The 22,290-nt window shown below is 50.1% G+C and overlaps 2 protein-coding genes across 5 annotated transcripts; both read left to right on the top strand.

The window, feature by feature from the left end:
- Positions 1-1,246: 1,246 nt before the first annotated feature.
- COX4I1 (cytochrome c oxidase subunit 4I1) lies at positions 1,247-5,078 on the top strand. 2 transcript variants are annotated; one of them, XM_077310174.1, is made up of 5 exons: positions 1,247-1,393; positions 2,208-2,287; positions 3,028-3,192; positions 3,584-3,715; positions 4,775-5,078. In XM_077310174.1, exons 2-5 carry the CDS (start codon positions 2,209-2,211, stop codon positions 4,909-4,911), a joined length of 513 nt encoding a protein of 170 aa, XP_077166289.1. In that variant the 5' UTR covers positions 1,247-1,393; position 2,208; the 3' UTR covers positions 4,912-5,078. The 2 variants fall into 2 exon arrangements, with proteins under 2 accessions (XP_077166289.1, XP_077166290.1); XM_077310175.1 differs by having other exon boundaries at positions 1,299-1,441.
- Positions 5,079-6,328: 1,250 nt separating this feature from the next.
- On the top strand, positions 6,329-20,320 carry LOC143823650 (dual specificity protein phosphatase 22-A-like). Of its 3 annotated transcripts, none has more exons than XM_077310172.1 (8): positions 6,329-6,603; positions 6,742-6,830; positions 9,310-9,343; positions 9,590-9,672; positions 13,033-13,082; positions 15,022-15,096; positions 16,029-16,200; positions 19,383-20,320. In XM_077310172.1, exons 1-8 carry the CDS (start codon positions 6,525-6,527, stop codon positions 19,584-19,586), a joined length of 786 nt encoding a protein of 261 aa, XP_077166287.1. In that variant the 5' UTR covers positions 6,329-6,524; the 3' UTR covers positions 19,587-20,320. The 3 variants fall into 3 exon arrangements, with proteins under 3 accessions (XP_077166287.1, XP_077166286.1, XP_077166288.1); XM_077310173.1 differs by having other exon boundaries at positions 6,513-6,603; positions 6,734-6,830; positions 19,383-20,319; XM_077310171.1 differs by having other exon boundaries at positions 6,329-6,830.
- Positions 20,321-22,290: the final 1,970 nt, after the last annotated feature.

The following is a 22,290-nucleotide window of genomic DNA, read 5'->3' on the forward strand; positions in this document are numbered from 1 at the left end:
TAAAGGCATGCTTTCATGTACATGCACACTTCCTCAGTCTGAGGCAAGGAAGTGGGTATCCACACGAAAGGGCACCCCGAGAATAAAACTTGGTGGGTCTTAAAGGTGTTTGACTGGACTCAAATTTTGTTCTGCTAAAAGGTAAAGGTATCCCCTGTGCAAGCACCGAGTCATGTCTGACCCTTGGGGTGACGCCCTCCAGCGTTTTCATGGGAGACTCAATACGGGGTGGTTTGCCAGTGCCTTTCCCAGTCATTACCGTTTACGCCCCAGCAAGCTGGGTACTCATTTTACCGACCTCAGAAGGATGGAAGGCTGAGTCAACCTTGAGCCAGCTGCTGGGATCAAACTCCCAGCCTCATGGGCAAAGCTTTCAGACGGCTGCCTTACCACTCTGTGCCACAAGAGGCTCCTACTTGTTCTGCTACTTCAGGCCAAAATGTGACGCCCCTGCACCATTCCCTCCACCTACAGGGCGGTTCCCGCCAGGCAAAGAACCCTGAGCAAACAACTAATACAAATGCTGTCATCCACCTGGAGTCGGTTGAGATGAGGCGGAACAGAAATCCATCCAATTATTAAATACTTTAACTATATTTATATACCGCCCTCTCTTGCGGCTCAGGGCAGTTTACATTATAATCCATAATAACAGCAACTGAACAACGGTGGTTTCCTCACCCTTCGTAACAAACGGCTGCGGCGTTAACACCAAGCAAGACCCCTGCTTAGCTTAGCTTAGTCAGGCCACCCATAGTGGATTTTACTTTTACTTGGTTCTTTGGGGCCGGACTCTCATTGGGTCGGGGCATGGGCTGGTGCCTTTTTCTTTTCTGGGGTACAAATTTGTGCCCTGGCTTTCTGCTTGAGGGAATAGGGTGATTCCTAGGGTGGATTAATTAAGTCTGTGCAAAGCAGGCTGGGCAGCAGCCCTCGCAGGGGAACGAGGAACGCGTGAATCCTGCCCTTCCCCATTTCCTAACTCAGGGGTAGTCAAACTGTGGCCCTCCAGATGTCCATGAACTACAATACCCATGAGCCCTGGCAGGGGCTCATGGGAATTGTAGTCCATGGGCATCTGGAGGGCCGCAGTTTGACTAGCCCTGTACCAAACGAGCGTCCACCGAGGTCAGTTTTGGCCGGGCCCTGCAGCTGCCCTTCCCACCCACGGCCAAGCCGGCCAGGCGACCGGCCGGTCCTCCGAAGGAAGCCGGGGCCGCTCTAGCCTCCCCATCTCGTTGGCCTTCCCTTTCTGGAGCGCGGCGAAGGCGCTTCCGCCCTTCCTTGCCCCGGCGCTCCCCTCGTTTCCGCTTCCGCCCGCCTTTCCGTTTCCCGTCCTCCGACTGCGGCTTAGAGGACACGGTTCGGCTCGGAGCGCGGCCGGCGGCGGCAGGTGAGGCGGGCCCCGATCCCGGGCGGACCAGGGGAGGAGCAAAGGGAGGTTAGTCGTGCAGTTAAGTGCTGGGGGCGACTCCCTCCCTCCCCTTTTCTTGTGCTTGCACGACAGCCTTGCCAGGTAGGCCCGGCTGGGCTCGCTTTGGAGGCTGGCCCGGCCAAGGGACCTGGGGAAGAGCCGCGAGCTGCTGTTGTTGCCGCAGCTCGTCCGCCTTTTCCTCTTTACAGTTTCAGTTTCCGTTTAAATACATACGGAAGATGTAAAACCTGGAATCATCTCTATCCAATTCTATTTCTGTTCTGTTGCTTCTCTTCCGTCCTCCCATAAGAATCCTTGGAGTAGAGCCATAAGGAGAGACAATTCGTTTGCTCTCTCCTTATAGCTGCACTCTGCTCATTCCTATTTCATTGAGGAAGCGGGCATGCCCTTGTGGCAGCTGAAATGCTTGCATGGCATTCAAAAGGTTGTAATATTTCATTGGGGATTTTTAAAAGTGGTCTTATACATTTTCCAGTTTTTCTGTTACATTAAAAAAAAAATCTCGGGAGGGGGGAGTATTCCTCCCCCCAAAAAACCTTTCTGGAGGCCTGCAGTTTGACTACCCCTGTATCCAGGGAGTGAGGCTGCGGCCTTTCGCCCCTGCTGCCTGGTTCTTTTAACAGGAGATATCAGGGATGGAACCATCTATACACCAACCAGAAGCTCTACCACTGAGCTATAGTCACTTTCCAAAATAAAGCCTTGTACCTTAGGCAGCAAGTTGCATTTGTGGTAATTCCTGATTTGTTAATTTATACCTCTTCTTTTTCAGGATGTTGGCTTCTAGGGCATGTAGCCTTATTGGCAAGCGGGCCTTTTCCACTTCGGTTTGCATGAGAGCTCATGGGCATGGTAAGTCTAGAGCTGAATGCCTTTACTCTGCTTAACCCCCCCCTCTTCCATTTGTTTTTCATTACTTGTCTGGTGCACTTCATGGTACAAAGTGTTTTTCCAACACTGTACAAAATGACTAGCCCAACAGAGACTTTTGCTTTGCCTTTGTTTGGAGAAGTGATGTGAGTTTTATGGAAATTTAAATGATGCTAGGACAACAAGTCAAGTGCATCATATACTACCACTGGGGATTGTCCATGCTTCATATCCCACCTTTAGTGGAAAATTTTTCATGTAAAAAGATAGAGCATTAGGAACCCCCCCCCCCACACACACACACACACAAATGCCACTGGAAACAATTCCAGGCAGAAAAGGCTGTGCTGAATCTGTACCCGAATACTTGTATTTCATGGATAAAAGGAAATAATTTACACAGAGTTCTTAAATTGAGGAATCCGCTGGTGGACACAGATATCATTAAAAGGGGATAAGATTCATGGAAGATAAGTCTCTAAATGGCTACTAGCCATGGCGACTGAGAGGAGCCTCCACCGGCAAAGGTATTAAGCCTCCGAAGGCCAAGGCTCTAAGCTGTTTTTGGGCCTCCAGAGGGAACCAGTTGACCTCCGTATGAGACAGGATGCTGGCCTAGATGGACCACTGGTCTGATCCAGCAGGGTTCTTCTTACATTGTGGATTAAAATCCCATATTTCCTGGTGTCTTATTTAAACAGTATTCCCTCTTTGTTGAACAGGAATTGTAAAAGCAGAAGATTTCAGCGTGCCTGCCTATATTAACTGTCGGGGCACTCCTTTGCCTGATGTTGACTATACGAAAAACCTCTCTTCTGAGCAGAAGGCCCTGAAGGAAAAGGAGAAGGCATCCTGGACTGCCCTTTCCGTTGATGAAAAGGTTGAATGTAGGTCTTCATTGGTGGTAGCTGTGTATGGAGCAAAGAGCAGAGGGGTGTGGGGTGTGGGGGGATGTAACGAAAATAAAATGCCCAGCACTATGGCACAGAGAAGTTCCTATCTTGCTTTGTCCTACCTCTGGAGATGTCAGGCACAGTGACTGGCAAAATCTCAGGGACCAGAACTGCCAGACCCCAGTCACACAAGCTGGAAAACCCCTGAGAGCCAGTTGGTTTTGCTACTTTGCAGGGTTAACTGCAAAGATTACCAACCAAAGCTCTGGGGAATCAGAGCAGAATACTTTGTAAAAAAAAGATAACAAATCACTTTGGAGTCAATGCGCTTGCATGTATTGTGCTTCTCAAAACACTAGGAATTGTTTTTTTCCCCCTCCTTCAGTGTACCACATCAAATTCGACCAGACTTACGCTGAAATGAACAGGGGGTCGAGGGAATGGAAGACGGTTGCGGGAGTCTCGTTCTTCTTCCTTGCCTTCAGCGGCTTGCTTTTTATTTGGCAAAAGAAATACAGTGAGTATTTGGCCCTGCAGGCTGAACCCCTTCACGGTCAGGATGCCATCTGCAAAAGAAATAAATGTTTAAAGCTGGTGTCCGTGTGCTGAGGAAGCCAAGGTGGTGATGGTGTGGGAGTTGGAAAAGTGGAAATTTGGCATGCTTAGGTAATGGACGCGGCTTCTTATGTGGCAAAATATTACTAGGTCTGTTGAAAAAATGAAAGATTCTTGAGCCTGCCTCACCTCCCACTCCTCAAAGCCATTGAACAGAGAATGGTCACTCTCCTAGAGAAGAAATGGCCTATTGAGGGCAGTTGACTGTTTATCCCAGGCTTTACACCGGTGGTTTGTTGCAGCCCCTCCACCCTTTCAGTTTAGAAAAGAGGCAATAAGGGGGGACATGGTAGAGGTTTATGATAGCACGCATGGAGTGGTGAGTGTTTTCAAAGATCTTTTTCTCTCCCTAAAAGTCGAGGGCATCCAGTCACGAAGCTGATGCAGTAGGTTCAGTATGGGCAAGAGGAAATGCCACTTTACATGGGCAACGGGCGACCTTGGGCTAGTCCAGGTTCTCTTAGCGCTGTTGTTGCAGAGCTCTCGGCCCTACCTACCTCGCAGGATGTCTGTTGCGGGGAGAGGAAGGGAAATGTGTCCCATTTTGGGACTTCTTCGGGTAGTGAAAAGTGGGGCATAAAAAAAACCCAGCTTTTCATCTTCATGTTTTGGTTATGAATGGGGTTTTTCATGTCTGTTTTCAAGGGGGCTTGGGGGACAAGGGATGTTCTGTTGCTCAGAACTCTATTCAAGAGCCCCCTGAAGCCCTCAGGCCATGTCAGTACAGGATAGAAGGTCCCTTTGGAGAGAGTGCCTATTTGAGGGGCTGGAGGAGAGCTAGATTGGCTGTGATTCTTGGGGATGGAGAGTGCTGTTGAGTCTCAACTGACTGCTGCTGCCCCTTGGAGTTCTCTTGGCAGTCTCCCTGCTTAGCTCCCCACGTCTGATGCCAGGCTGGCCTGGCCCGTTCTGGCCATGATCCCTACTTATGAAACATTGTAAAGGGCTTCTCTCGTTCCAGTTTTGGGGCCGGTACCCCACACTCTGTCGGACGAGTGGGTGGCCATGCAGACCAAAAGAATGCTGGACTTAAGAGTCAACCCGGTCCAAGGCATGTCTTCTAAGTGGGACTACGAGAAGAACGAGTGGAAGAAATGAAAGGCAGTCCAGACATTTCCTTTCCTGCCCCGGTTTGAAGTTTCCGAAACAGTTCCGACATCTTCATGTGACTTCGCTGCTTTCGCACTTGGCAAGGGGGAGAGAAAGACAAGAGCCCTCCCTTGGAATATAAACCTTAATAAACGTCTGGTTTACTTGAATAAAAAGTGTCTTCGGTTCGTCTTGAAATGCTTTCCGTGTGCATAGAGCAGGGGTAGTCAAACTGCGGCCCTCCAGATGTCCATGGACTACAATTCCCAGGAGTTGGGCTTACCTCTTATATGTGAGTGCTCAGTGAAATCAATGAGCAGTAGGATTAGAAAAGATACTGGACTGATCCAACATGATGCCTCTTATGCTCTTAGCGATGCTATGTATTCTTGGTGTTTGGAGGGCAAGAATGGAAGGGTTTCTGGAGTTCTGGCCTTCACTGGGGGACCTCCTGATGGCACCGGGGCTTTGGCCACTGTGTGACACAGGCTGATTGACCGGATGGACCACTGGCCTGATCCACCATGGCTTCTCTCATGTTCAGACATTTGAGTGCCAGCAGAAGTACTGGCAATATACATGCTGGCCTGTGGGAGTGACCGTCCTGCTGAAAAGGTGCAATACTCTTTTCCCTTCTGCCTGTTGGTCAGGCGCCTGCCAGCCAGTCAGCCCTTCGGTAGCTCCCAGGAAGCTGGCACAGTCTTACTGGTGCCTTGTCTAAGTGGGTGGGTGGGTGGGTGAAGTAGGTGGGGGTACCTTCTTAGCTCAAAGTTCACCCCTGTTAAGCTATGCAGCTGGAGCAAACATGACTGGCGTTTCTTTAAACAGTTCATTATCCTGATTTTTTACAGTTTCTTTAGAAATCATTTAAAACATTTTGTGGCTCATCAGTTGGTGCACCTCCAAAACATTTGAACAACAAAAGGGCCATTAAAGAATTAAAAAAAATAAATACATACACAAGGGCCATTAACATGAGCTGGAGGGCTGAAAGCAAGAGCCCCGGTTTGGGGGGAAGGCTGGAGAAAGAAATTTGGAAATCCTTCCACCCAGTTCCCCACCTGCAAACCCTTAAAACCTTGCTGATGTTCAGATGGATGGATGGACCCCTGGCCTGGTCCAGCGGGGCTCTTGTTATGCTCTGACATTCTTCACTACCCCTGGTCATCTCCTTGGAGGCTGGTGCTGAAACCCCAAGCTGGAAACGAATGAAATTCTTTTTGGCGGGACAAAACGGGCCGCAGCTGCTGCCTTTGCCAGACGCCTGGGAAACTGGCCAGATCCCAGAGGACTTGTTTGTTCCCTGGCAAAGAGGCGGAAATATGGGGCTTGGATTGTAGCCCTCCCATCTGAAAATCACCGTTCCTGGTAGCCCCTCCCAGTTTTTTCCTGCAGAATTTCACACACACCCCGACATGCACACAGCACATTTTAAGGATGAATTTCTGCAACAGCACTGTGGGATGAAGCACTAAAGCAGAGACGGGAATGCAGAGGGAGGGGGGACAACCCAGTAGGCAAGGATCAGCTGCCCCAACTGGGAGGACCAGACCCAGCAAATCCGGGAGAGAAACCTGAGCCCCTCACACACACACACAAACACACCCAGGCCACGACTTCCCATGACCCTTCCTGTGCTTAACTCCCTTTCCTGGGCTGTCCCCCGGACTTCGCCCTGTCACCGGAGATCCAGCAGAGTTGGTAAGTGGGCTGAGCTGGCTCCGTCTCCCCCCACACTTTCTGGAGGGGGGGCAAAGAAACACCCTTGGGGTTGGCACAAAGCAAGCATGTCTCACTCCCAAATGTCTGTGTTGCCTTTTCTCTTGGTGAGCTGTCTAGCAGGCGAGCGAGGGGAAGCCAGAGGGCCAGGGATCTGTGGGCGTGTGTGCCAGGGGCGAAATCCTGCCATGGGTTCCGGTATGAGTAAGGTACAGCATTTGCCATTTCTTTAGGGTTAGCAAAAACTGGAGACCGACTGAGTGGGGCAGGCACGGGGTTTCTGGTCCCTGGTTAGAGAATACCCGGAGATTGGGGACGGTCTGGAGCCTGGAGAGGGAAGGGAGGTGGGTATCATATCCTAGAGTCAGCAAATATCAACAGCTCCAGTGTTCTAGAGTCTGCTGATCAAAGCTGCTGTGGTTTTCCCAAGAAATCGAAGCCTAGAGATAAGTTGTCATACAATAAAATGAACAGTAAGTCAATGAAAGGAGATGATTCTTGTCTGTTTCTTATTTGTCGTCTTCCCCAAAGCGCGGTCTGGTAACAACCGCTTTCAAAAGGGTTTCCTCAGTGGCAAAGACATCACAAGAGGTGTGAAAGACCCTGGATTAACTTGCAAACAGTAAACACAAAATTATCAAAAGTGGCACCAGAGAAAATATCTACAAACCCTCTCTGGTAGGGATGCCAGCCGTCAGGTGGGACCTGGGGATGACCCGGAATTACAGCTCCAGACTGCAGAGACCGGTCCCACTGGAGAAAGGGGATGCTTTGGAGGGTGGTACCTTACTGAAGCCTCTGTCCTCCTCTGGGCTACACCCTCAAATTGCCAGGAGGATCTGGCAATCGTATGCCCCCCCCGGCCCCCACATTGCCCTCAGGTGGCCTGTGGGAACCTGAGAAACCTGTTTCTTGGATTCCTGGCCAGCTACAGTATCCTCGGCCCAGTTCGCAGCCGGGATTTATGAAGATCTCACTGACTTTTCTTCTGTATGGCTACAATATTCAGCAGTCTTTTTTAACATGCGAGAACTTTAACTCCCACCGGCTACTGGCCCGGCAGAGAGATCCATTACAGCTCTTCTGGGCTGAATTAAAATTAGATCCAGTGACCTAGTTAGAAATGCCAGTTGGAGACTGAACCTGCCTCACCACTCCTTAAACTCTTTGTTGTGTGTGTGTTTGGGGTGGAGGTGGGGGTGGGGTTGGGGGGTCTTCCTCAGCCTAGGAGCCGGCTGGCTTCCATGAGAACGTCACCAAATTGCGGATTTCATAATCTGCCCGTCTCTTTTTTTTCTCCTCCCTGGTTTGGAATGTCATATATTTTTCTTGAATTATTTTATAAATCGCTTTAAATTCCATAGGGACCGAGCCGTCTGTCCAGCGGCAGCCATTCTTCTATTGTTCGACCGCTGCTCTGGAGGCAAGCAGGGAGGAAGTGGGTTCAAAAAGCAGGATGTCTCTTGTTGAGGCAACTGGAGGAGATGATTTGAAAACCATCATGCCTAACTTCTGGGTACTGCATGGGGAGATATGACATAGGCTGGATATCGTCTGTTCTTCAGAAGCAGGAGGAAAGGGTGTTCCAGAATTAGGACGCCCGGGTTCTGGCGCAAGGGTCTAAAAATAGCCCCCTGGAACTGTGTCTAGCCTCGGAACTGTGAATTGTTTGGAGAAAGCCGTCACTATAGCAATACAAAACTGAGCCGTGGTGCCTCCAAGCCCCGGTTTCCAGTCACACCATGTCCATTTCGAAGGTCAAGGAGGGAACAGTTTGCGCTGAGGTTGCCTGCCCCGTGTCTAGTGCATTCCCCGGACCAGGCAGCGGAAGGAGGGCCCAGGACTCTGCGTTTAAAAACTGCTGGCACCAGGTCCCTGCATCCATGCATCTCTTAGAATCATGGATTGGCCATACAGACACAGTTTGACACCAAGTTTGAGTCCAGTGGCACCTTTAAGAACCACAAAGTTTGATTCTGGATATAATTCTGTTTTTTTAAAAAAAGAAAGATAGAAAAAAATATTATGGTCAGGATGTGTGAGCAAAGGATCCGTTCCCCGAGCAAGATTTCTGGGCCTTGGGGCTTGGCACTCCATCTGTGTGTCCCTTCTGCTGCAAGATGCCTTACTATCGTAGGGATGCCAACCTCCAGATGGGGCCTGGGGAGCTCCTGGAATTACTGCTCATCTCTAGACTGCAGGCATCAGTTTCTATGGAGACGATGGCTGCTTTGGAGGGTAGGCCCCACCCCACAAACTCCAACCTGAAACGGGCAACTCTGTCAGCCAGAGAGACCGTGGCGTGGCTCTGGTGGATTGCTAATTTCTCTGTCGACAGAAATTCCAATAGCATCCAGAGGAACTGGGCTTCCTCTCTGCTTTGAATGGAGGAGGGATGACTTGTCCCTGAAAGTTGCTCAGAGAAGGTGGGCTGCAAAAACACGCATTGAACTGCCTTAAATGAGGGTTGCCAGCCTCCAGGCGGCTCCTGGAGTTCTCCTGGAATGACAACTCCTCCCCAAATGATGCAGCAGCTCCCCTGGAGAAAATGAGCAGTTGAATTCTCTGTCCTCTCCGAACTCTGCCCTCCCCAGGCCCCACCCCCCAATCTCCAGGAATTTCCCATCCTGGAGTTGGGAACCCTACAGACCACAGCATTTTAATGCTAACTCTTCGTCTTCTTTTCAGATTGTGGAGGGCCTGTACCTCGGGAACATCAGGGGTATGTGTTTCGGAGCTGCCTTTTCTCATCTCTCTCTGAGCTCCTCTCGGAAGCAGGCGCTTGTGTTGAATTCGGCTGCTGAGGCTGGACCAATGACTTTGTGATGGATTTCAGCAGCCGCTGTCCTTCAGGGCTGCCAGCAGGATAACATGGAGGCGGGGGAAACCATGGGTGCTTGGCTGAGGACGGGGCTGGTTAAAAACTCCGGTGACTCTCTCAATCGAGTCGTTTTTGGTCTGCTTACAGATTCTGAAGACAGGGAGAGCCTGGGAAAGCACGGGATCACACACATCCTGTCTGTCCACAACAACGCCAAGCCCAGCCTGGAAGTGAGTATGGAGGGCAACAGGGACAGCATCCGTGAAATTACTGTGGCTAGCTGAAATTATCTGAGCTGGCTGACATGGAATCGTGTGGCCTACGAGCAAGCACAGTCGGCGTGATGCAGTGGTTAAGTGTGTTGGGCTAGGAGTCCCTGGTTCAAATCTTCTCTCATGCCAAGGACCTTCGCTGGGTGACCTTAGGCCAGGGATGCCCTCCCTTCCTGACCTACCTCACAGGCTTGTTGCAAAGAGACAAATGGACGAGAGAACCATGCGTCTCCATTGGGGAGAAAGTCAGGGTGAAAATGAATCAGATAAATAAATATAAATAAATAAAAATAAGAACACTTGCAGGCGTCAGCCCATGCTGAAGATCCACGCAAGCCCTCTGGGGCGTAGGGGAAGGAAGAGCTGACCTTTTTGTATCCCACTTTTCCCTCAAAGCGGTTTACAATCGCTAGCCCTTCCTTCCCCCCCCACAAAAAGATACCCTGTGTGGTGGGAGAGGCTGAAAGAGCTCTGAGAGAACTGGGGCTGACTGCATGTGGAAGAGAAGTGGGGAATCAAACCTGCCTGTCCAGATTAGAGGCTGCCAGCACCACGCTGGCTCTCTCAGATGGGAGTCGCTCCACAGGAGCGCTCCTTAAGGTAGCTGCTGGAAAAACGGATGCAGCATTTCAGCCATTTAGGGGCAAGCCCTCCTTTTGCCCCTCCTGCAGTTCGAATCGTATTCATTCAGGGTTAAGAAACCCTTGAGGTTTACTCACAGAGAGACCATAACCAGGGGTAGTCAAACTGCGGCCCTCCAGATGTCCATGGACTACAATTCCCATGAGCCCCTGCCAGCGAACGCTGTAGTCCATGGACATCTGGAGGGCCGCAGTTTGACTACCGCTGCCATAAACCATCAGAGACACTGGAGGGCAGTAGAACTCCAGAAACATGTGTGCCTGAAGAAGTGTGCCTGCAGGTGAATGCTTCTTCCCAAAATTAAATGTAAAAGTACCCCTGGACTCAAATTTAGTTCTGCTGCTTCAGGCCAACGTGGCTCCTCACCTGGATCTAAAAACTTGTGTCCATCAAGTCTGGCCCTCGAATGCTTCTGTCCTGAAATTCTCCCTCGTTTCTAAGGTGCCGTGGGACTGGAATCTGTGCTACCGGAGACCTGCACAGTGGCCCCTCTGAAACGGATAGGGTTGCCAGCTCTCGACTGGGAAATACCTGGAGAGTTTGGGGGTGGAGCCTGGGGGCACAGAGCCTGGGGAAGGGGGGCAGCTGCCCACTGAGTCTACCCTCCAAGGCAGCCATTTTCTCTGGGAGATCCGCTGTAAGAGAAGGAGATCTCAAGGTGCCACCCATAGGCAACCCTAGGAATGATTTCCAACTACAGTGGTCATTTCATTTATCTAGTGAGACTTGTTTTGCTTGATAATATAATTCTGGTTCTGTGGACAGCATAGGTAGGATCTTGATTTAGGAGATCCAGGCTCAGCCCCATAGCTCATGGACCATGGACTCCAGGCGGGCCCTGGAGATCAGGCACTATAACTGATTTTTGGACAACAGAGGCCAGTTCCCTTGGAGGAAAGGACTGACTTGGAAGGTAGCTTGTACAGCATCATATCCCTGCTGAGCTCTGTCCACTCCCCACCCTCCACCCTCCCCTGGCTCCACCCCCAAACATCCAGGAATCTCGCAACCTAGAGTTGGCAACTTTAGCCAGAGTGCAGGACGAAGTTTCCTTGGGTATCCAGAGTTTGGTATAGCCAGTTTGGTATTGTGGTCAAGAGCGGCAGCTTCTAATCTGGAGAGCCGGGTCTGATTGCCCACTCCTCCTTCACAGGCAGCCAGCTGGGTGACCTTGGGCCAGTCCCAGTTCTCTCAGAGCTGTTCTCGCAGAGCAGTTCTCGCAGAACTCTCTCAGCCCCACACGGGATGTGTCTGTTGTGGGGGGAAAAAAACAGTTCTTCTTATTATTGTACTGTGGGAGGAAGGAGAATGAACTGTTCTGAACAGGCGAACTGTGAGCTGAGTTATATATATATATACAAATCAAAGAAAGTTCCTTGATAAGAAAAGGGGGGGGGAATCAAAGTCAGGAGGAACCGCCTGCTACAGCTGCAGCTGTTAGGCCTGGAGCCCCACAGTATGTCTCTAGATAGATGGCGATTCCACAGGGAGGTCTTACAACATGCGGGAGGAAGGTGGGGGGAGAACAGGGCTGGAGAGAGAAAAGGGGAACCGGAAACACATGGAGACATTGAGCAACGCCTCAATCACAGAGCTGGCTCAAGAAAACTGCAAAGCCAAGCTTCTGTTCCCAGGCAGGCCATGGCAGAAGCACCCTCGGGCGGAGGGACCCATCTCTAGTGGAGGGCAGGACACTGGTGGCAGGACAGGAGTTCACCCTGGCGGGGTGCATTTGGATTGTGCCTGGGAGCACGGGTTGCCAGCTGTGGGTTGGGAAATTCTGCAGATTTGGGGGTATAATGGGGTAGACCACCATGCCACAGAGTCCCTCCCTCCAGCCATTTTCTCCAGGGGAGCTGATCCTCTGTCGCCTGGGCTTGCTGAAATACCAGAAGATCACCCACCGGGGTCCCAACCCTGCTGGGAGCTGGAGCTCTCTTGGCATGGTGACCAGAAGGATAGCAAGTGGGTGGAAGTTACAACTCTGTTTTAAGAAGTGCGAGAATCCAGGAACCCCTGAAAGATTCATAGTGTGGCCAGGGAGGAGCGTTTGTGAGTCACTGCTCACTAAGATAAAAGGACAGATGGACTCAGGTCCTAGCTATGTCTGAAGTAGTGAGCAGTGACTCACATGGAAGCTCCTCCCCTGCCACACATTTTGTCAACTTTTAAGGTGTTCCTGGACTCTGGCTCTCTTCTCCTGCTACAGACAAACATAACTGCTTGTCTTTTTAAAAAGAATGCGTGCAAGGATTTTCTTTCTTCCACAATGGACACCCTCTCCCAGATGATCCTAATGCAGTTATGAGTTTGGAGGAAGTCCACGTTCTCTTCGTGTCCTTGGCCTAATGATTAAGCAAGTATTAGGATCATAGAGTTGGAAGGGGCCTCCCGGCTCATCTAGTCTGACCCCCTGCAGAATGCAGGAAATTCACAATATCCTCTCTGCAAACTTACACCTTTGTTTTCCCGAGCAGGACTAAAATAGCTGGCATGGGGAAATATTCAGTGAGAAAACGAAGGAAGAGGGAAAGCCCTTCTTTTCCTGCTTGTAACATTTCTCCTGGCCTCACCGCATGCAATAATGAGAGTTCATTTAAAAGGTTTGGGGAGTGAACAGATGGTCACCTCTGATACCGACAGCAGACAGCCTGAAGTGTGCCTTTATCACTGCAGGATATGACCTATCTCTGCATATCTGCTTCAGACTCCTCTAATCAGAACCTGTAAGTTCTTTCTTTCTTTCTTTCTTTCTTTCTTTCTTTCTTTCTTTCTTTCTTTCTTTCTTTCTTTCTTTCTTTCTTTCTTTCTTTCTTTCTTTCTTTCTTTCTTTCTTTCTTTCTTTCTTTCTTTCTTTCTTTCTTTCTTTCTTTCTTTCTTCCTTCCTTTCTTCCTTTCTTCCTTCCTTCCTTCCTTCCTTCCTTCCTTCCTTTCTTTCTTTCTTAATTTCTTCCTTTCTTCCTTTCTTTCTTTCTTTCTTCCTTCCTTTCTTCCTTTCTTCCTTCCTTCCTTCCTTCCTTCCTTCCTTCCTTCCTTCCTTCCTTCCTTCCTTCCTTCCTTTCTTTCTTTCTTTCTTTCTTTTTTGCTTGCTTGCTTGTGCTCTCAATATACCCACCATATTGCTTTGGGGGAATATTGGGGTTTTCCTAAACTGGAGAAGTGTTCTGATTGCCCGCTCTGTGTACGAGACACGCCGGGCTTTTCATTTAGCACGTGGCATGATTTGTGCAGATTCAGAATCTTCTTCCGCCCCCTGAGAAGCCCGCTCTGGGGCAGCCTCTGATGCTTGGCAAGGTTCTGGGTTCAAAAGAGGAAATGCTGTGAATGTGGGGAAATGCTGGGAGTGCCCAGGGCAATCTTTGGCTTCTAATGTCAATGTTTACTTTATGGCTTTATTTAATTTGATGATTAGCGCTCTTTGCTCTCCCGGGTTTCTCATCCTGTCTTAAGTGGGGTGAAACTATTTGCTGATGGGAACTGGGCTACTTTTAGTCTTATTACTCTTGCTCAGCCTGACCTACCTCGCAGGATGGTTGTGAAAATAATTTGGACGTAAGGCACCCTGAGCTCCTCAGGACGGCTAGGATTACAACATGAGAGAGAAAGAGACTGTGGGTAGAGTTTCCTGGGGTTTTAAGTGGCAGAATCATGAGATTTCTATGGCCTGTTTCTGCCACCACCACCCCCTACTTACCCAACCTGTACGCTGGAATAAACAGAGCCACATCACTGCAGGGAATCCAGCCGTCAACCACTGGTTAAATAGCGGGAGGGAAGGGCAGGGACAGCCACCAATATCCACCACAGTCCTCTTTCTCTCTCTTTCCCTCTTCCTAGAAGATCTCTGACTCACAGGAGTTCTCCAGAATTTCAGGCACCAAAGGGTCTTTCCAAGACCTCTGGGAAGTGGGGATGCAGCTCCCCCCCCCCCAAGAATGTTCCCCTTAAGCAGGACCGGCAGGAGCTTCAGGGGGTCCGTGGGATAGTCTGGCCTCAAGCAACAATGGGGCGTTTCTCCCTCCCTCCCTCCCTCCCCCCCCACCTTTTTCATTCCTGTTTTTTGCAATCGCATCATGCTTACAAGCCCTGGGACCACAGGAAGGAAGCTGTGCTTTAAAGGGGTTATTTTCTGCACATTACTGGAGCTTTTGGGTTTCACAATCCCCGTGAACTTAATACGGGCTCTCCGAGGGCCAAGAATGGAGCGCCTTGGGAGGACCTTGGAGAGTAGATCATAGGGCCAGGCCCTTTCTAAGAACCCCAGAAGATCCCTGCTGGGTCAGACCAGGGAGGGTCCATCTAGTCCAGCCTCCTGTCTCACACAGAGAGTGGCCAACCATTTCCTCGGTAGGGCCAACTGCAGGGCATAGAGGCCGAGGCCTTCCTAAGAACATTAGAAGAGCCCTGCTGGATCAGACCATCAGACTGGATCAGTCCATCAATCCAGCCTCCTGTCTCACACAGCAGCCAACCAGTTCCTCTGGACAGCCCAAAACAGGCATAGGAACCAAGCCCTTCCCCTGACATTGCCTCCCAGCTCGCTTAAGTTGCTAAACAGTTCTTAAGAGTGGAGAATGGGTGGGAGGACGATACCGATTTGTAAAATGTTGGCAAGTAACCAGAGCCCTCTCTCCTTGGGTCCAAATTAATTTTCTTCTCTCTCAGGCTGCAACATTTTAAGGAGAGCATCAGATTTGTTCACGAATGTCGGCTGCGTGGAGGAAGATGCCTCATTCACTGGTGAGCTTGTCCTGCCTCTTTCTTTCCCCACCATGTGGAAGGCATTGCACTGCACATGAGTGTCCAATGTCTTTGCAGAGGGGCATGCCTTCGCTCTGAGAAACAGGCACCGTTTTAAGACCCTACAAATGCCTCAGGACTGAATGCGGCCTGAGCTGGGGAAAACATTTAAAGAGAAGAAAGGAATGACATTCAAACTGGCCATTCTACTCTTAAGACAACTTTGTAGTGCAGACTCTTTGGTATATCATAGAGTCTAGGAGTAGCTGAAGTCCTAGAGTGACACCACGTCTCCATGGAACTTCCTCCCCTCCCCAATCCCTACCTTTGCCAGGCACAGTCCAAAAGATCCAGGAACCCCATCTGGGAACCCGAATTCAGGCAGTGATGAACGAATCATTTGCCCCCTTGCAGCTTGCAAAATCTGCTGCAGAGGCCGTGGTCTAGTCCATCTAGCATGTTGATTTTGCAGAAAGCCTAGCTTGGGCACAGAACTACGCAATGCTGACTGGACACTCTGCCCTCCTCTTCCTTCTCCTCTCGTGGCGAAGTTCTTTGGATCATGGCCAGTGACTGCCTCACCCTGGTCGAGAGAGCCTTGCAGCAGGGTTCACGTTGGTGGTTTGGTCCCAAGGGAAAGGAGTCAGAATAGGGAGATTTAGGGGTGATTCTTAGAGAGGCTGGGGTTTGGCAAGGGATCTAGGGGGGGAACAAGGCCAGAGAGTCCCCCCTCCAAAGCAGTCACGTTCTCCTGAGGAACTGATCTCTCTAGAGCAGTAGTAGTCTGCCAAATCCCCAGAAAATCCCCAGCCTGGAGTTGGGAACCCTAGCCAGTGCACTGATGTCACGATGGGAAGGTGTCAAATGGTACCAGTGTTGGTTGTCCCATCCCTTTTGGCCCTTCTGACCCCGCCTCCCTTCTGCCCTGGCAGCTTAGCCGGCGTTTCCCGCAGCACCACCCTCCTGGTCGCCTACCTGATGACGGTGAGCAACTTGGGCTGGGAAGAGTGCCTGGCGGCCGTCAAGGCAGTCCGATCATACGCAGGCCCCAACTCTGGCTTCCAGCAGCAGCTGCAGGAGTACGAGAAGACGTCGCTCAAAGAGGTGAGTCCCTGGGCTCCTTCCCCGGCAGGAAAGGGCAAGACTTCTGTCAGCTGGGGGCCTGGGCTGATTTGGGCGACCCCAAAGGGCAGACTTTCTCAACCAGGGTTATGTGAAACCCCGGGGCTCCTTGACAAACCTGGACGGGTTTCCTGAATTGGGTGGGGAGTGAATTAATTTTTAATATCTATTTAAAATTTGATAAAAATTTATTGAGAGCAGCTGCCAGTTGGAGCAGGCAATACCGGCCTTCACGGACCCGAATACGTAAGGCAGCTTCATGTCTTCGGTCGTTTCCCTCCAGGCGCCAAAAGGAGGTCATGGGGTGGCATGTGGGGCCGGCTGAAAATGCCAGAAGGTGGTTTCTGGAAAGGTTACTGACGGAGTTGCGTGGGCCGGCCCTGGGCCCTCGCAGATGAACTTCCTTCTTAAGAAGGGGTTTTTCTTTTAAACTATCAAAAGTCAGGCCTGGTGGGGAGCAGAGAAGTGGGGAAGAGAGCTTTTCACCATGTTATCTACTGGCTCCTGAGAGCCCACAACATGCAGGAAGGCCTGCAGGCTGGCATCCCTGTTGGTTTGTATGGAGGGAACCGACTTGCACGCCCCCCGCCCGCTCCTTCTGTCCTGCAATGGCTTTTGTACCCCTCGTTCAGCTCAGGCTGTGCTGGCACACTACGTATTGTGCAGACACTCTTGCTCGAGACCTCTTGGTTAGTTTATTGCCCCAAGAAAAGAAAGAGACGCAAGAGCTACCAAGCACTGAAAAACGTGTCCAAAGACAATCCTGCAAAAGAGGTCAAATTATTTTGTTACTCTGGGTTTTTTTTTTTGTAAATTGTTCCCAAACATTCCCAACACATTTCACCCCCTAAAAGACTTTTTTCGTGGGAATCTGCAGTGTGTAATACATCAATAACACTTCTGAGTTTATACAATTATGATTAAAATCCCAAGCAGACAGATACCAAGAATTTTACTGAAACAATCTACTACTGCTACTGCTGCTACTGCTGCTACTACTACTACTACTACTACTACTACTACTACTACTACTACTACTACTACTACTACTACTACTAGTAGTAGTAGTAGTAGTAGTAGTAGTAGTAGTAGTAGTATCCTGTCCTTCCCATGAGGCCCAAGGTGGGTAATATCAAACAATAAAATCCAATCATAATAACATTAAAGCACATGTTAAATTAAACACATTTTGCAGTTGTCCCCATCCACCTGCCCGTTGACGGAGCCATTGGGGAGGGAGGGCTTCCTTCGTAGATGGATGAGCTATTCGTGTTCTCAGGTGTTTCCCCAGGAGGGAGGACAGCCAACTGATGCTGCTGGGTACGTTCTTCCCAACAAGTAGGAAGGGGAAGCTGTGTACGTCTGTCTTGGTCAGGTGTGCAGAGTCTCCTCCTGCACCTTAGCTTGGGACTTGTGGCTTTTGCTGTTTGGTTTGTTTGCTTGAAAGGAAATTCAAACTTCCTTTCTAGTTTGTAGACAAGCAGCCTGGCCTCCCCACCCTGCAACAAACACCTCGCAGGCTTTCCTGATTTCAGGCAAATGGCGAATGAGTCTTGTAGCTGGGGGCGGGGGAGAATAGATCACCGGATGAAAATTTCCATTGGAAAGTCCCCAGCCAGCCTGTAAGAGTCTCTGTCCCCTCAAGATCAAGCGTGGCCATTCTAGGAACCCTGACAGCTGCTACGAATCAGAGAGAAAGGATCCAGTGGGAGAGAGCATGAACCACGTGGGCTGAAGGCTCTGGGTTTCCTCATTCTTCTGACTCACGTGGTTTTAGGCGGCTGAGTTTTCTGTGGGACTTAAAAAAAAAAGATCACAAATTGATCAAAAGTCTCCTGCAAACGGGACAGGCATCACTTTGCAAACACATCCTCTTCAAAATGGATACAATAAACCTAATAATATTAAGGTTGGGTGCCCACAGTGGAGTTGCCAACCTCCAGGTGGGGGCTGGATGATCTTCTGGAATAACATCTCTGATTTGCAGGTGACGGAGATCAGTTCTCCTGGAGGAAATGGCTGCTTTGGAGGGGGGGCTTCTATGTCCTCGTAGTTCAGATTCAGATTTAGTTTATCAGTTTCCAGCAAATTGACTGTACAGTACAAACGTCAGTTAAAATTAAGACATCAAACTGATAAAATCACAGGGAGTAATAAAAGTAATAAAAAGTTACACAGATAAAAGGAACCGTAGTGATCAGGGTTTTAATCCTAATTGCACAATTTGGACCTGATTTTCCTGGCTGCGAGAGCAAACAGTGCAACTCCGTTGGTAACGTAGGCATCGATATCAGGCAATAAAAAGATCATATACTCCGTTTTTGAGAGGCCTGAGGTGGTCGGGAGTATTCTTTTAATAAACTTGCCTCTTGGTTCGTCATAGAGGGGGCAGTCCATTGCATAGTGTGTGAGGTCCTCAATCACTCCCCTATCACATTTGCAGATGCATTCAGATAGGGGGAGATGGGAGAACCGACCACTACGTACTGCTATGGGTAAGGATTGGAACCTTAAATGAGTAAATGCCATCCTGAGTGTTAAGGATGGCAGACTCTCCTTGTAGTTTGCTGAGGTCTCTTCCCCTCTCTAAACCCCGCCTTCCACAAGGCTCCACCCCCCAAATAATCCCCCAATCCAGAGCTGGCAGCCTTAGGCCAGAAGGGAGACACCTGCCCAGGTACCAACATCAAAGGCCTGCCCATGCAGCGCCACTTCACTGCATCCGAAGAAGTGAAGTCGAGCCCACAGGACGCAATGACTGACCAGGTGTTTCTCACTTGCCTTAAAAACCCTTGGCAGGCGACACTCAGTTGCAATTTAACAGCACTTTATCCACATAAACTTTGACGGCACCTGCGCATGTGTGCACGCATCTGCTCGGTAGGGCAGTTCCTGGGGAGTCACACGAAAAAGCTGACCCCACGACTACACTTGATGCAAAATCAAGGGAAACGGGGGAGGACAAGATTCGCCACTTGGTAGAGCAGCCCAGGTGACCTGATTACCCGCGTGCGCATGCGCCAGCTTTGCAAATCAGCGGTCACATGCAGCCAGTCTTGCCCCGCAGTCGCATCAGCCCAGACGTACACGGGTCCAAGCTTTTGAATTCGCCCCGCCTGACATACTTTGTATCTTTGATGTTCCTCTGGGCTTTTCTTCGGCAGTACCGAGCCTGGATCCGGCAACAATATGGCAAGAACCCGTTTGATGACCAAGAGGAACTGCAGCGGCTACTCTCCCAGCATGAGGAGAAAACAAAAGAGCAGCCGATCGGACCCAGAGAGCCTCACTGGACCGATGCTTCAAGCCCTGCCAGGCCTCCCTCCCGCAGTGCTGGCTGCACCGGCAGCCCCTGGGTGAACAGATAACAGAGCTCTTCCGGTTGAGGACCTCAGTGCCGCAGAGGGAACTCGCCATGGTTCCTCTCTAGGAGGAGCAGCTTTGTGGTTTGGATCTAGTCTCGAGAGTTAAGTAGTTTAGCTGCTTCAGAAGGTGCTGTCGCAATACCAGCAGGTTGAGTGGTTGGGGTCGGTCTGTCTCTGGGTCTCCTCCCAGCTCTGCCACAGGTCTGCCAAGCGACCGCATGTCCTCCAGGTGGTCCTTTGAGGCCACTGGGGGATTTCCAAAGTCAACCAGGGAAGCGGAACTGGAATGGGGGCTGATCCGGGAGGACGTTATCCACTGCCAAGCTCCTGGCCCCTTGCAAGCTGAGAAGTTTGGGACTACCTTTGTCGAACCCTTCAAGAGATCTGGGAGAGCTTTAGTCCTTAGGCTCATTTCTTGGCCAACGTGAGACACAACCATTACCTGGTTACAGTGAACACTTGATTTCCATTCGGATTCATCACAGATGAACAGCGTCCCCACAAGCACAAATAACGCAAGGGACCCTCAGCGGTGCTTGAAGTGTCTTGTGTGAATGAGTTCTCCGTCTCCGTAGTATCTCGTTGCACAGAATTGCTCTCTCACCTACAAGCAGGTGATTTATGTGGCCTTCGTCTGCTTTATCAATAAACAACGCATGGGCCATGCAAACGCAAGTCAAAGTGCAAAACTGCTCTGGAAGTGTTGTTGGTGTTTATGACTCAAGATAAGTTCAAGGAGGGGGGGGGAGGGATTGCCTTTTTATTTTCTTGAAAGTAACCTAAGAGGAACCCTTTGTGCTTCAAGCATTGCGTGGACATGTGCTCCCGTGGCCTCATTTATCCAGGCGTGGTTTTGATTTTAGGTGAGCAGCAGCAGCAGCTGTGAATTCTGCTGTTGATCAAAATGGATTGTGGAGGAAGTTGAGCAAATTGCCAGACAGGGTGTCTGGTTACTTGGTCAACGGCACAGGAAGCCAACAACAAAAAAAATCATGGTGCACTGGAAGGAGAAGAGGCTGCTTCTGGTAGGAATGGGAAGTCATAGATGCCGAAGATAACGTGAGGAGCAGAGATTGCCTTTGCAGTCGCCGAGACCAACTTTATGAGAGCTAAAGAAGCCTGGCTGGTTTTGCAAAGCCAAAGAAATTGGGGCACGTTATGGCCGGTCGCTCAAACCCCGGGGTCCTTAACACTCGATTCATTTCGAATATTTGTAGCTCACCTTTCCGCATTGCTCAAAGCACTTTACAAACTATAATCCTACGCAGCTAAAAAGGGAGTGGAGATACACAAAATAGTGAGCAGCTAGTTAAAACGGCAACACACAACAATTTTGAAGTGTTATTTACTTCATTTACCTTTCTCCTGTCTCCCCAAAGGATGGCGTACCTTGTTCTCCTCTCCTCCGTTTTATGCTCACAACCACCCTGCGAGGTAGGCTGACCTGAGAGCATGTGACTGGGCCCAGGTGCCCCAATGAGCTTTCAGAGTAGAGAGTCGAACCGGGGTCTTCCAGATCCTGATCTGAAACTGGATCCAATGCAAGACACCAGCCCTAGTTCAGAGGTGAACATCAACTCCTCTAAGTTTACTGTACTGTAAGAGGAAAGGCAGGAGGGTGTGACCTGATCTCATCAGATCTTGGAAGCTCACAGGGGCAGTACTTGGGAGATCTCCCCAAAAGCCTCTGCAGAGGCCAACCCAATGGCTGACCCCCTCTGCTTCTCACTTGCCTTGAAAGCCCCTGGCTGGGGTTCCCATAAATCAATTGCCTTTAACAGCACTTTATACATACAAACTTTCCTGGGTTACATTCCTGGGGCGACCACAGTGCAACGAGAAAGGTTATTTATTCAAAGTGTCTAAGATTTTTCAAAGGCAGATATTCTTAGAAACAAGATTCACGGAAGACAATGGGGCTTTTAACAATCCCGGAACTTTAACAACCCAGCCATTCAGTTTCTAGGGTCTAGCAGGTTAATCGGTAATGACCAATTCAAGGAAACCGGAGACATTTTCACTGAAGCCTCAGTGACTCAGAGCGATTTCACCTTCTGCCAAAGATTTCCATCAAACAAACAGGCTGGAGTAACCAGCAAGTAACCAGCTCGGTGCAGTGGTTAGGAGTGCGGACTTCTCATCTGATGAGCCGGGTTCGATTCTGTGATCTCCCACGTGCAGGGTGACCTTGGGTTTGCCACAGCACTGATAAAGCTGTTCTGACTGAGTAGGAATCTCAGGGCTCTCTCAGCCTCCCCTCCCTCACAAGGTGTCTGTGGTGGGGAGAGGAAAGGGAAGGCGACTGTAAGCCACTTTGAGATTCCTTTGGGTAGAGAAAGGCAGCATCTAAGAACCAACTCTTCTTCTTCAGGAATCTCAGGGCTCTCCCAGCCTCCCCTCCTTCTATCTAAAGTAAAGGTAAAGGTATCCCCTGTGCAAGCACCAAGTCATGTCTGACCCTTGGGGTGACGCCCTCCAGCGTTTTCATGGCAGACTCAATACGGGGTGGTTTGCCAGGTTTCCCCAGTCATTACCGTTTACCCCCCAGCAAGCTGGGTACTCATTTTACCGACCTCGGAAGGATGGAAGGCTGAGTCAACATTGAGCTGGCTGCTGGGATCGAACTCCCAGCCTCATGGTCAGAGCTTCAGACTGCATGTCTGCTGCATTACCACTCTGCGCCACAGAAGGCTCTTATTTGCCTCTA

The sequence above is a fragment of the Paroedura picta genome, chromosome 14, assembly GCF_049243985.1.
Source record: "Paroedura picta isolate Pp20150507F chromosome 14, Ppicta_v3.0, whole genome shotgun sequence".
In the NCBI taxonomy this organism is placed as follows: Eukaryota; Metazoa; Chordata; class Lepidosauria; order Squamata; family Gekkonidae; genus Paroedura; species Paroedura picta.

Coding starts and splice junctions, on each gene's coding strand:
- COX4I1 (XM_077310174.1), top strand. CDS start 2,209: ATGTTGGCTTCTAGGGCATGTAGCCTTATTGGCAAGCGGGCCTTTTCC. Junction 2,288..3,027: donor CATGAGAGCTCATGGGCATG/GTAAGTCTAGAG, acceptor TTTGTTGAACAG/GAATTGTAAAAGCAGAAGAT. Junction 3,716..4,774: donor TATTTGGCAAAAGAAATACA/GTGAGTATTTGG, acceptor CTCTCGTTCCAG/TTTTGGGGCCGGTACCCCAC.
- LOC143823650 (XM_077310171.1), top strand. CDS start 6,525: ATGACCCTTCCTGTGCTTAACTCCCTTTCCTGGGCTGTCCCCCGGACT. Junction 6,831..9,309: donor TGGGTTCCGGTATGAGTAAG/GTACAGCATTTG, acceptor TCTTCTTTTCAG/ATTGTGGAGGGCCTGTACCT. Junction 16,201..19,382: donor AGAAGACGTCGCTCAAAGAG/GTGAGTCCCTGG, acceptor TTTCTTCGGCAG/TACCGAGCCTGGATCCGGCA.